The sequence below is a fragment of the Ptychodera flava genome, chromosome 4, assembly GCF_041260155.1.
Source record: "Ptychodera flava strain L36383 chromosome 4, AS_Pfla_20210202, whole genome shotgun sequence".
In the NCBI taxonomy this organism is placed as follows: domain Eukaryota; kingdom Metazoa; phylum Hemichordata; class Enteropneusta; family Ptychoderidae; genus Ptychodera; species Ptychodera flava.
The window spans coordinates 21,812,995-21,827,606 of record NC_091931.1 but is presented as its reverse complement, the minus strand read 5'-3'; the positions used below and the strand labels follow the sequence as shown (position 1 = coordinate 21,827,606).

Genomic DNA, 14,612 nt, shown 5'->3' with positions numbered 1-14,612 from the left:
CTTTCAACTTTTAATTTCAAGGCACACACTACCTTCAATCACAGAAAGTCCCACAACTCATGCCAAACTTTAGTCTTTCTCCTAATGGATCTTACTCAACAGGTTTAGCATGGTCAGTCCCTGACTGGTAAATATCTTGGTGTCTATATTTTCTCCTGTCTACAGGATTGCCTGGGCATTCCCATATGTGCCATGGAAGTGTTATCGGACTTGAAAACTGAAAGATTTTCCACTGTCCTTCAAGTAGCTCAAGGTGACAGTGCTTTCCTTCCTTGTTCCAGGCATTCAAAATAACCCATATCTACCAGTATCTATGTAACTACTTGCCTATGCTGCAATTACCATAGACCCTAAAAGGTCCATAACTAATATGATGAAATGATGTCAAGGGCAAATTAAAAAGACGACAAGCTCAAGTGTGAGATATTAATAAGTTTATTCACCACAGACATAGGAACGTATGTGAGTCGATCAAAGTCCAATGGCATAGTACCGCTAAAAAAATAAAACGTAAAAAATAATTTTTGAAAGTTCTGAAAGTTGAAAATAAAAAAGAAGACTACAGTACACATAAAAAGTTAAGCTTATAAAAAAATCAATGTACACAAACTCTGAAATGTTGTGTATTTTCAAAATGGACCTTAAGGGGATATAACATCACATGAAAATGCCAAAGGTCATGAGGGGTAGGTATCTATACACACACACGGCTTTTCATGATCGAAGCCTTTTTTTTACATTTCATAAAATCATTCCAGAGTAAACATCCCCATAACTTCAATTGTGATGTTATCAAATGATGTAAAGGCCAAAATGTTATCAAGGCAAACTATCATTTTGCTAGAGTATGAATCAAAACGTTATTTTAAATACTACAAAAACTGATGATAAATAGATAAATTTCCCAAAATTGGCGGGGTACGGAGAGTCAAGACTGGTTTTTGATTGTTGGGTTCACTGTAAAACTGCCCTAAATTCAACATAAATTATTCACAATCCATTGTACAACTCCCATACTATGTACTGATTTTATTTTTGGTGGCCGCTAACTTTGCAATATAAGACCATTGTAGTCAAGACCACAACACTTGAGTAAAAAACTTCACCTGCAATGCCATAATGAGATGCGAGTACCTCTTCTCAAATGCTTTAACCTTTTGTTCTAAATTACATGGTTAGATCCAGGGTAGCTTCACATGGGTCAATGTACTGGTATGAAAAGTGGGCAGGTAATTAATAAGGTGATTCTTTGTCTTCTCTTAAACTGCATACGATAAATTAATTTCAGTACCATTCTGTCATTTCGAATTGATTGCTGTATTGCAAAGTTTGTTACCAGTATTGAAAACATTGTAGGTCGCTTTAAAAAAAGACAAGTGGCACAGCAAATACATATTTCATAATTGGTACTACACTGTACTTATTAAAATCTTGTCACTCTGATTTTTGACTCTGGTTAAAAATAAGGTTAAAAGACACTCTGGCTACACAGTGCAACTCTGATTATATAAATTTCACATTCCATCCGTATATATAAAATTGACAATATTTTTTTAAAATTCCATAAAAGTGATAAAAAATTGAATTTATCCCTATCTGCACATCAGATAGTTTCAGTGAAATACAAAAAAAGAGAAAACAATATAATCTAAACTGTTAAAGTCCATGAAGACTGCAGACTGTAGGTTTGACAGCAAAAAATATATGCAAATGAATGTTTTTACTTTTTGTAAGATTTTAAGAGTAAAACTCAAAATGTCACTTTCTTAACAAGAAAAATGTACTGTCGGCATAAAACAACTCATCTTCACAATTCCTCACACCTAAAACATCTTCTCTCTCTCATACCATGTGCTCTTTCAATAAAATCTTCAAGCATTAATAAGTTTTGTATTGTCCAAGTAAAAAAATTGGACAAAAAAAATTTACGTCTCAGAAAATTTTACATTGGGCAGCATGTGATTAAATATAAAGACCCATTTGATTTGCACAAAAATTTGATGTCTTTGGGGTTCTGTAACTTTTGCTGTTCATAGGGAAAGCATATAATTATAAAAATAACAAAATTGTTGATAAAGACACATTGCCACTTTTTTGTCTGTGATAAAGAAGTACAGCTAGCTTTAGCATGAAGTACCAATGAATTTTATGTTCCTCCTATGAAAATTCCTGCATATGTTAGTAGTCAATATGACAAGTTCAGTGCTAAGTTTGCCTTCATGTAAGAAACACTCGGGGGAATATCACACACGCGGCACTGTAAGGCCCCAAAAGAGACAGGCTTGCATCACTCCCACTGGTAAATTTGCATAATGAAGGTACATGGATATCTCCACTGAATAATTCTTTTTTGATAGTTTTGATACACAAGTACACATTGAATAAGAACTATGGTATAATGGAATGGAGAAACTGATAGTGTTTACCAGGTTATCGCCATTTATCCAAAACACCACTGAAATTTATAATCACCCAAGAAAGAGAACAACACCAGCACACCTTTTTGAAGTCATACCTGTCATTCACTGGTGAAAATTCAGTGAAGACTATATATACCTGTTAAAATTTCAGATCAATAATTTACCTGAACAACAGGTAGATTGAACTCATATTGGTGACCTGTGCTTTCAAATTCTTGTATCTGTTCACAACACTGCAAGCACAGCCAGTGTTACATATTTCAGTGAATATGAAAAAAAAATATCTGCGGCGAACTTTTCAAGACATTCTGCTGTTTAAACTAAAACAGAAAATTAATCACTGGTATTGAATTCAGACATAAATATAACATTTATGAAAATGGACATAAACATATTTTGACAAAAATTAGCAGAAAAAAAAACTAATTTGTGGACAAAGACAAAATATCTATCTCAATAGACTCTCTGAACTAGTACTTACATAACTTTTAAAACTTGCTGAAGATTAATCTGGAAAAGATCATATACTAATTTATCCTAAAGCACATGTGTATATATATATTTACAGTACAATGCATCATGAAGAAAAATCTCTTAACTATTTCTCTCTTGGTAAAAATTTTGATTAAATATAACTGTTTGATTAAGCACAAATGTGCAGGGTTTGTTGTTTTTTGGTATTGTCAATACTGGAGAATTTCAAAAATGAAACAACACTAGAAATCTACCAGGTGCTTCAGTCCTGACATAATGTAGCATGGCATGGTTGGACACAAGCATGTAGCGTTCATTGTTTATAACTTATTTGGGAAAAAAGATTAAAATGCTGTAGCAACATGCAAAACTGACAAGTACTTCTGTAGCTGGTTGTGCATCAAAGAGGCACCACAGCCATTTGGAACACTCACTTTGCGACAAGTGAATTTGCAAATATCCAGGGTTTTTCACTGAGCAAGTATCAATCTCAGAAATGGGTTCAAAACTTCAAAGAAAATCAAAACAGCCAGACACAAGTGAAGAGCCAAAAAGTCATTTTGATGACATGAACTAGTCTTGTGGGAAGGTTACCTGTCGCCGAAGAATTCTTGAACAGCAATCAGATTTCAAGTACAGATTTTCAAAATGTCATTATGGAGGAAAAGTTGGCTGTAATAAAGGTGGACTTTGCATTGACATACCATAGTACAGAATGAACAACAATTGAAGGTAGTTTTGAGAGGAAAAATACACAGGAAAATTTACATATTTTTGTTCAGCCCTCGTGCTATCTCCACAAGACAGTGTAAAAGGTAACTGACTGTAAGAGACAAAGTCATACTTTTTTTGAGAATTTTGTATTCATTGCGAGGTCAGTTACACAGCATGGTGTCTTTGAAACATTCATGAACAGTAACATTGACTCCGACAACATACGCTAAACGTTGTACATTGCTCTGTCAATCAGCAAACATGACCCAGCATTAAGTAGAATGAGGTAATATCTGTCATTCACAAAACCATGCATTGACGTGTGCAATATTACAGTAAGACGTCATTACCAATATTGCCTGTTTATGTGTCGTATCAGCAGGAGTGTCATTTGTGCTGCGCCAGGCATGAGACGAAGTCGAGTGTCTGACGCAGCACAAATGAAACGAATGCTAATACAACACAAAGAACTAGCAATATTGGGTAATAACCGATGTATCATATACTTGAGACGTTATCCTGCTTATCTCGATGTTTACCCTAAAATATCACTGCTGATATTTTACAATAAATGTCACACGGATGGAGTGACATGGGCATACATGTTGGCATATGAACAATATATTGCATTTTTTTCTGGACACACACAATACAGAGGACTTTATCCCTTAAACAAAATACATTACATGGGTAGCGTGAAGTGACTCTGACAGGAGACAGGGACACTAGTGGCAGTGCTTTCTATCTGTTTAAAGACGCAAGAATTCATCAACCATTAAATTTACAGCTACATGTACAGGTACTGTGCAATAATGCGAAAAGTACAAGGTGGCTATGACATGAACAATCCAACATGTCATACCTTTGATAAGCATTTCACTAGCTGTGTATCTACAGATTTATTATAGCAACTGTTATCTACCACAGGATGCACCTGTTAGGGCAGCATAGTTCTCCTTTCTGTTTTCCATAACATTTTACTATGATGAGGATGCCTAGGTCAGTTGGAGAACAAAAGTCTTTTAAAAAGCACCATTGTGTGTCCACTGGTGTATCTATCTTGTGCAAATTCAATCCATCACAAATCAAGTTTACACTTGAGAACTACGAAGACCAGAAGTGCTAGGATAATCCCTTCTTGTTGTCGGTAACCAGATGCAAGTTTCAAAATGCTCCTGTAAAGGTTGCATTGGTATTAAAAATTGGCCACAGCATCTGCTGGAGATAGTTTCTCTCTTTCTCATTGTTCAGCCTGAAATTTGCATCAGTGTGATCATGAGAAACAGAGAACAGAAATGCTGCCCTAACCTGAACTCAGGAAAGAAGACTTGAACACTTTTCAACATACAGCTCATTTCAGATACAAAAGTGTGCTGTTATGGATGCAACGAAAACTGCTTTCAATATCACACGCCTCTGAATTATTCAAATTACAAAAAACGGAAAGCCAAACAGCCTTTACTTTACACATCATCTGTTGACCTCACCCATTCATACTTGGTTGGCAGTGTTTTTGCTTCGGTGGGGAACATTGGTAAATGATTTGAGAACCCCAGTGACTTTTCTGCTGTCCCCATACCTGACTGCATTGATAAACCAAGTGGAACCCCGGTAAAATGACTGGGAAACCCAGGTAACATTTACCTGCTTACAGCCCTTAACAAAAACACTGGGCTTAATTCACTAATAACCAAGTGAAATACTCTGTTAGAAATCACATACCAAGTTCACTTTTGCTTCAGCCATTATAAACGTCATGGCTGAACATTTTTGCACAGATCTCAATCCTGGAAAAATTACTGGTGAGTGTGAGGGAATTTCTACAAATTGTTAAGTGCCAAGGAAAGTACTAGGCTTGGGGAGGTTTTTTTTCTGAGCAAGGTTTACTTACTATTTGTCATGTTAAAATATGAGTTCTTATCAAATGATTTATACAAGGTACGTCACTGATGAGATGACTGAAAATTTCATCAAAGGTTCTTTGCATTTGGTGTCAAATCTGTTTGACCACAAGAAACTTGCAAGATGATGCTTGCCTTTGGAAACGGAGATTCATTTCAAGGCAAGTATTGAGTGAGAACCCAGTCCTGATTCAGAAAGGAGGGAGTCACACATCATGCTATCGTACCCTTGCTCCAGTTGGACCGTTCTCTGATGTTCTATTGCACTGTTGGAAAAATTGTCCTGGCAGATAAAGACGCTCCCACCATCTACGACCCCGGCTAGTGAAAGTCCATTTTGATGCCCACTGCCCACACCAACGACTACTTGTCTCTCCATAGCACTGGTGCATGTCATCTCACATGGGGATTTGTGGCCCAAAACTGCAGTGTAAGGTTCTGCCCCAAGGCCGTTTTGTGCAGCCACTGGAAGCCCGTTATAACATGCACCTATGAATATGAAACAATTGAGAAAGGGATGACAGGTTGAACATTTGTAAATTGCACAGACACTAGGCAAATTTGAAGGTGGCAGAACTAAACATACGATCACAAGCTGCCTAGTTTACAGCATAATTTATCATTATCAATAGACAATAAAAACTGATAACACGGAAATTTATACAAACATGCCAACTTCAATTAAACTATCAGTATTTCTAAATGTTTCTTCAGTGTAACCCTGTCACCACCAAACTTGGTACATCCCCATTGTTTTCAACAGGGTGAACGGACTTACACATTGTCAAATGCAGGTGGGAGGAGAATAACAGTGCCATTTTACATTTCCACAAAATTGAGAAGTGACAAATCTTCACTGAAAAGTCCCTTTTCTTTAATTCTACTGGTGATACCTCAAGCAAAATTGATAATGAATTTCAAAGCTCTGGCAGTGAAAGACAACAGTCAAAATTTGAAAAGAATATGGGAATATCACAAATACACACAAGACCATCAAAACTGCTTTTCAGTAAACTTGAAGGGCCTTCCAGTGGCTGCAGATTTCCCTCACAAAAAATACACTGGCTGTCTAGATCATGTGACCACCTAATCCTTTTTTCAGCAATACCCTTGTTGAACTCGGGAATCGAATCTTGCTCTCATACACTAGCATTTCATGGCGATCAGTGCTTGACATAGCTAAACTGTCATGATGGCCTGTGGTTGTCACGGTTACACTCTCGGGGTAGTCAGTGGCTGCCATGGCTACATCGTCAATTTCCTCACATCTGGGGCCTGTTGCTCCGTCAAGCCGTAAGCAAAAAAAAAAAGACAACAGAAAAGAGATTCCACGTCAGCTCCCGATGAGGAAGCTGAATATTTCAACTGGTAAAAATTAACAACATGTGTACGCTGAGCATTCAAAATGCAACTACAAGCCACAAGATGCAACACGACAACAGCTGATAACACCCAGCGAGATTGTCATGCACTTGTCTGGCATTTGCAACATAGTATCATCTGAAACCGCGAGACAATAAATGTGGATGGACTCAGAGCTAGTAATGGTAAAGACAACCATATGGCGGTATCAATTCCTCTGTGTTTGTTGTTGATTTCTCTGAAACAGTAAACATCGAAAACAACAAGTTGTAAAGCTCCAATTTTCTCCTCTCTCTTTTTTTAGTGTTGCTGGCAGTTAGTGCAGGTTAATCTGATAAATATTGATATAATTGATGTGTAGTGCGACTGATGTCAGATTGATCCTAAACAGAGAAAACTTTGACAAAACATTTTTTTTCAAAGTGTACATTCCTATTTCTCAAATATTGATATGTAGAATAATTTTCTTTGCAACAAAAGCTACGTCCATCCATTTTACAGTACTCTTATTGGTTTAAGTTAATCTTTCTTTTTCTACAGAAAAATAAAATCCATCAAGGCCTCAAGTTCACCTCTTAGCAGTAAAAAAAAATCAAGCAGCCAGTTGTCCTGGGTTGAAAGGTCATGCTGTCCTGGGTTCAAAGGTCATGCAAGGTCAGCTGTCGACCATAACACAGCAAACTAATAGTAGCCATTTCCAACGAGACTATTGACAGAAGTTCTGTGGTTGTGGGGAGGTGCGAGTTGGGAAATTATCTCACCATCTGTCCGTGATTTCTTGAAGCATGACATTTCATCGTCGTCCACCAGCGCCCTTTTTCTGTTCATGGAGTGAGGTAGTGAGTTGTTGTTGCTGCTGACGTTGTTGTGGAAACCGTTCTGTTGGGGTGGGTCTGCCGCTTGGTGAAACCCGTTTCGATGGAATCCGTTGGCAGCAGGATGGCCGACGCTCAGCTGTTTGATGTATTCTGCACAGTGTTCATTACCACAGGATATGGCTAGTTGAATCAGTGTGTGACCATTATGATTTGCAATACTGGGGGAAGGAAAAAAATAGGTAAAACTTAACCCTTTTAGTGCTGCAAATGCAATTGTTCCCACCAAAATCTTAGTGCAACATTTTTATCAATTTTTATGAATATTTCTGTAATTTTTCGATAATTTTGGACCAAATGGACATCACATTTCGTTGGCTACGGTTTGTTATCAAAATTTTGACAAAAACCTGAAAAAACTGACTGGAGTATATTTTCTAAAGGTGACAAAAATTGACTTTGGCGCTCAAAGGGTTAAAGCTGAATACAGAATTCTTTCTAACAATCATATTCATGTGATTAGCAAAACAAAATGATTCAGTACATGAATTCCAAATAAAGTGAGGGGTCTAATCCTTACGTTCAAAACAATGTAAGTATAGGTGATCTGTGATTGTGTCTTGCTGTTGAGGGTAAAATATCAGTCTGTAAGTTACATGTATCCAATGTTTGAACTTGAACCTGGACCAGAAACTTAAGGTCAAAGTCTCTGTACACAATCTGCATCGTGGAAAACAATAGCTGTAAAGAATAAAATTATTCTACCGCAGAAGGCAGACCTCAGGTCTTCCTGTATCTTTGAAAAGTAATTTTCATGATAAAGGAACATGAACACTGTTGAGGTCAAGCAGTGTTTCCTGTCGTCTGGTAATGTTGGAGTGAAAGATATATAATACAGGAAATGATGCTGTCGTAAATTTCAACATTCAGTTGCACCACTTCGTGAAAATATTCAAGCCCGCCCTGTACAAAACAACCCAGCTTTTCAACAGTCAATCTCTTCATGCCATATAGAGATTAAGTAGAGCAGTGAAACACTCTTGTTGGAATCACAAGGCTTTACATGTACCTCAAAGTTTTGTGTTGTCAACTTTACACTAGTTAAGCACATCTGACAAAGTTCATATTTTAAAAATACTTCTGTGTCACATTAGTTGCACCAGATATTGATTTGCATGGCACACATCCTCTTCACACGTAAGTTCCTTCTACACTGTATTCAGACTTTTCCACAGCAGGGCCCTGCACGTATTTGAAAATTTTATGGCTGACAAAAACAAGGTTGACCAGGGATTTGTGGCACACTGAAAGGCACATTTCTCTCTGAGACTAACCCATAATTTCATTTGAGTAAAACTTTGTAGAATGAGGCAGACCATGCAGAGAAAACCTCTTATGAAAATGAAATTCCATCATTCTACTGCTGTAATTTTTCCCATCAAAATGTTAGTGGACCATCTTACCAATTTTCATGATTTTTTTCAGTAATTTGATTAGTTTGAACCAAATGGACATCATAAATTTTGAATGTACCAGGCTGAATGGTGCTACATACAGTGTGTGTCCATTGTAACAGTTGCCAACTTAATATTACATAGTTCGCCTCGGTATTTGATGGATGGTGCATAAAAATTTGTTCAAATGCACTTGACAGCTTTTGATCAAAATTTAGGAAAAACTGGAAAAAATAGATGGTTTTATATTCTATAAAGACCGAGGCAACAAAAATTGAATTTGGCATGCAAAAGGTTCATTAATGTGGCATTAATTGCAAGCTTTAATAGTTTCTTCAGCACTGGTGTAAAAATAATTAATCTGTCATTCATTGCATTCATACTGGATGACATGCGATGAGCCGTCAGGTGTTTGACTGATCTACACGAGTTTTTTTCAGCAAGACACAGAAATAATTAAAAATGGCATCACAGCTCAACTTATTAATATGCAAATATCTGTAGAGAATTTCTGAGACTGCAGAAATAATGTGGGAAAAATTATTGAAGTATGGTACCCCGATTGCTGTATCATTACCATACTAAAATCACATCTGCAACTACAACTTCAGCTGCAGCAGCAAATACTAGCAATGGCTAGAAATTTAGTTTGAGCAAATTTCTGTCAGTCAGTGTTTTGCTACAATTTGGGAAGATAAATATGGGAATATCATACTTTTGATACTAACACTTTTGTCCTCTTATATTATACTAACACTTTTGTCCTCATGTAATTTTACCGACATTCTATACTTTTAAGGGGAAAATAGTTGTAACATACAAACTAGGGGAGCATGGCTAAATTTAGTGGTACCAGCCTTAACAAATACCCTGAGTAGTCATTATCACACATACCACACAAGTGATATATTTAGTAAATTGCCATGGTATACTGCAGTATTGTTACATGACTCAAAGGAAATTGTGTATGATTTAAGTTCACTTGACAACAAGACATGATGTTATAGAAAAGCTCGCTGAATGAATGAGCTGGATTTAAACTGCTTTTACAGAGAATTGGAAGTCGTCGTTGACAAATAGGGCAGGACACAATAGAGAGATTTCATAGGATGTAGCTGGATATAGTGTCCCTTTGACAATTTATCATAGACAGGAAGTAAAATGCTACTTTCCATTCTAACTTCCCTATCCTTATATAACCAGTACTCAACTACTAGGCAATATGATGTATATCTGAGCAGTGAAGGACAAGTAACGGACTAACAAATATTTACAAAGAAAAACTGGTATTGATCTTGGGGTAATTGACAAAACCTTACAGAAATTTACAGAAATTCACAGAAATCAGAATATTCTATTGTAGAGTACAAACTGCAAATATCCCTGCTTCTTTTTCATTTTCATTCCTTTGTACTCAGGGCAAACTGCAACAACTGGAAATCACTGTTTCCCATGTCCCTAGTATGCTAGGAGTGAGAGGACACCAGTGTGGGATCGTTTTGTTCTCATCCTCTGTATTGTTGTGCGAGTAAAATTATATCTTTATTTGATGAATGCTCACTGCTCCTTTGCTGTCCCCTCGCCCAAGCCAGCTGTATTGTTTGACAAATGGGCAGTCACTATGAAACTACATATACAACGTGGGCAGATGACACACTTCAAAGTGAACGGGTTTGTGCACTCTCTGTTTGCGACAAATATGTACAAAGATCAACCAAAGCACGATGCCATATGGTTATTTTAACAAATACATCACCAAATTATTAATACTAAATGCTGTTAGAGCAGTGAGCAGAACATTTTCATCAGCATAAACATGTTTTGTACAGCATTACATGTGAGTGGATGTGAACTGTGTTTTTCAAAGGGAATGATATAAATCAAATAAACTTATTGATGACAATGGTGTTTTCTACAATAAAATATGAAGTATTAAAGGGATGTGAAAATATAATCCTACAGCACAATCGGCTGAGATGGAACGTCTCACACTCATTGGGGAATTTCTGTCTCTCACAACCGGCTTGTGTGCAACAAAATTTCCCCTATGAGTGCAAGATATTCAATCTCCGTCCGGCTCTGGGGCATACTCCAAAAGTTATGCTAGAGAGGTGAGATATTTTGGAGAAAAACATATCCATACTTACTTTAACTGTGATCCGTGACAGTACAAAAGTCCTATACACTCTACTGTACCACTTCTGGCTGCTTTGTGCATGGCTGTTTCCCCAAGATAGTCCTGGATATGAAATATTGAGTTACATATAGTATCTGCACAAAGGTTGTCACAGTGTGAGGTATCAATTTCATCTCAGATGTTTTTTCGATACACTCCTCATAAAAAGCTTGTAAAGTAAATTTCATATGAAAGTGTCTCATATAACAAATGGTAAAATTAGTACGGACACCAACCATGAAGGTTTCAAAACTGTATGGTCTATGCAATTGGTGTTTTTGAGATCACGTTTGGGTATATTTGCTTATTTGTTAGCGGGTTTGTTCATTTGTTTACTTTCGTTTTGCTTTCTACGGATTTACAAAATAAATTTTTATCTGATAGCACCATATTTTACTACTTTAGAAATGTTCTGTATTTTTCCTGATCATTTGAAAATTTGGCCAAAACATAAAAAGAGGATGTAATTCAACCACATCTATAGTCTTGGGCCTATTCTCCCGCCGAAACCTCCACGTAACCGATTCTTATTCTTTAGTAGCAATCGCTAAGCAACATGTCAAAGTCCAAACCAGCTATCATGTCAATGAATGCGCATTACCACCAAATGTTAATAATCAATTAAGGAAGACTTACTTCTTTTTTTTGATTGCTTTCACACAATACAGATGATGGATATGATCAATATATGCTTAACTTTGCTAAAGAACACAGGATCTCCACACTTTTTACCAGACCCACGAATTTTCAAATCATTGAGTAAATGATTTTGTTGATAACAGCTGGATCTCATATCCCATATGAATCATTGACAGAATAGTTATGTCTGGAGTGGTGTCTTTGTGTGACATCCACGCCTGGTACAGAATAAACATTTTCAGAACAGAGACAAAACAAGCAAAACTACAGATAAAAAAATTACAACAATGATCGGACACACAGACACTACTCTTGTGCTAAAAGTGTTCTGATTTACTTCTTTCACACGCTTGATATTCTCGGTCAATTTTCCTTTCCCTTTAATATAAGACTTGGCCGCACAAACAATGACCAGTGACCAAGTAACAGCATAAATAATTTTTATCAAACACTTTAATCTTGTTAGTTATTTTGCAGAGAAAGTTGAATAATCTGGGGGCAAAGTTTATACAGATGTAGAAAGCTGCAGACGTGTTTTCATTTCCTAATCTCACTTCTTTTATAATAATTTCTGGTATAGAAGCCTAACAATGTCTGGGTAATCTAGGATTTTCCTTTTAGTATGAGAAACACAAAATCTTGACCAGAAGAATATTTACTGACACAAAACTTTACAATATCATTGCTAAAGATTATGCGACAAGTTCGACCTCTGAGACAGTTTTTACTATCATGACTTTCTTTGTTGTTTTCATTTTTAATTTATCACTTTCAATGACTAGCACTGGACACTCTACCTACCATGATCAGCAAAAAAAAAGACAGCAATGAAACCAATTAATCAACGAATAGATCCAAAGAAAAAGGTTTCTAAACTAATTTGTCACCTTTCAACTGCAGACTTATGCACATGCAAGGCTTTAGGCCAAACAAAAAGATATGTGGTGACCTGATCTATCCTATAATGTAAAAGCCTCTGACCCTACACTTGTTTTTATCGTTTTTTCAAGAATTACTGTATGATTTTGCTAATTTTTGGGTTTTTTTGATGAGTCACACTCAAATAAAAATTACACAATAAAAAAGTTCCTGACCAACCTAAGGGGCATGTTTAGAAAAACACACAATATTTTTACTTCTTGTTAAAGAAATATGAGTACTGAAGCCAAACTGGGCTTTTTCTCCCTTTAGAATACCAAACTGAACACCTACCTGTCTGTTCACATCAGCACCTGATTGTATTAGCCACTGTAGGCAGTGAGGATGAACGCCGAAGGCCGCAATGTGCAGAGGTGTTTGGTTGAATCTTTTGGTAGCTATGTCAATGTTGACACCACATGCAACTAGATTACGAAGGCAATCAAGCTGTCAAGAAAAAAGTCAAGAATAAATAAGAATTTGAATTTAAAAAATAACAATGTTATTGATTTCTATACCACTGAGTGGTTGGGAGGCAAAGGTCGACACAAAGATAAATATTAGAAGACAAGGATGTAAACATGTCTTTGTGATTACGACGATCAAATGAAGGCGTGCCATGCACTGGGTAAGTGTGACCGACAGACTTTTTGAATTCGGCGCCCACAGAAAATTTGCATAAGAAACGTCAAGGCGGGTAACAATAGAGACCAAAACAGGGCTTCCCAATATGTCAAAAAATTCCGTCCGACGAAATGCTCCCTTTGGCTTTCTCCTACCCAGCAATGTTGAAACTTAAAACTGTTTATAGCGAGCGAAAGCGTAATAACGACCTACCAGATGCCGCCATCTTATTTCTAAGCATTCATGGCGCGGAAATAGAAAAGTGCAAGAGTTTCGATAGCCGTGGCTTACCTCAAAAATACGGCTACATATGTCCCAGTGTCGGTAGAATCAAAACAGATTCTGCGAACACAAAGCTTCGAATATATGTGTGTACACTTACCTTACCAAAATATGCCGCCCAGTGGGCAGGAGTCCACCCGTAAAACTGATCTTCGACATACATTCCCGAGTGCTGACCGTTGGCGATCAACAAAGCCAAGGTTTGCGTGTCCCCATCTCGGCACGCTCGATGCACAGGATAAGATCGCCGCAGAATGGCTTCGCTTTCTGACCCCCAGTAACCAAACGAATACGAACTCTCCATACTAAAAATATTAGCAGTTTGCTCTAGAGTTAAATAACAGATGTTGAACGGCGAGTACTGGCAGTTTCTTAGGCAAAAATATCCGCTACCATGTGTTCATAAAAATTCAAAACAATAACACCACGCTTCGCTTCTGCATGAAAAAAAATCGATGCTACATCCGGGATATCTGGAGAAAATCCAACATCGCCCTCGCATGACGTGAATCAGCGGTAGCTCGGATATGCTCGGAATTCGATCAGAAATGCTAAAAAAATATCCTCACTCCTTTGCCTCAAGTGTTCGTGCGATATGTTGGGACAACAAACAGTTTTGACAACATTCATTCCTTCGCTACACCATTGTAACTTGGCGCTGTCACTGTGTGCGTCTGAGAATGTGAATGTTATTGTCTTCTCTTGACAAAGAAAGCGAAAATGGTTATATTTCACAAACTGTTGTGAGTCACTGTGTCATTGTTAAAGAGCACAAAGCCTCTATCTGAGGTCAGTCTTTCAATCCGTGTCAAACGATTTTCCTTTAACCTCGC

The 14,612-nt window shown here is 37.1% G+C and overlaps 1 protein-coding gene across 3 annotated transcripts; it reads right to left on the bottom strand.

Annotated features, from left to right (window-relative positions):
* Positions 1-419: 419 nt before the first annotated feature.
* On the bottom strand, positions 420-14,250 carry LOC139131174 (ankyrin repeat domain-containing protein 10-like). 3 transcript variants are annotated; one of them, XM_070697142.1, is made up of 5 exons: positions 13,880-14,250; positions 13,168-13,320; positions 11,288-11,379; positions 7,633-7,907; positions 420-5,998 (listed from the first exon to the last, which is right to left on the bottom strand). In XM_070697142.1, the coding sequence occupies exons 1-5, from the start codon at positions 14,081-14,083 to the stop codon at positions 5,661-5,663; spliced, it is 1,062 nt and encodes a 353-aa protein (XP_070553243.1). In that variant the 5' UTR covers positions 14,084-14,250; the 3' UTR covers positions 420-5,660. The 3 variants fall into 3 exon arrangements, with proteins under 3 accessions (XP_070553243.1, XP_070553244.1, XP_070553245.1); XM_070697143.1 differs by having other exon boundaries at positions 420-6,784; positions 13,880-14,236; XM_070697144.1 differs by having other exon boundaries at positions 420-7,109; positions 13,880-14,227.
* Between the last annotated feature and the right edge of the window lie 362 nt (positions 14,251-14,612).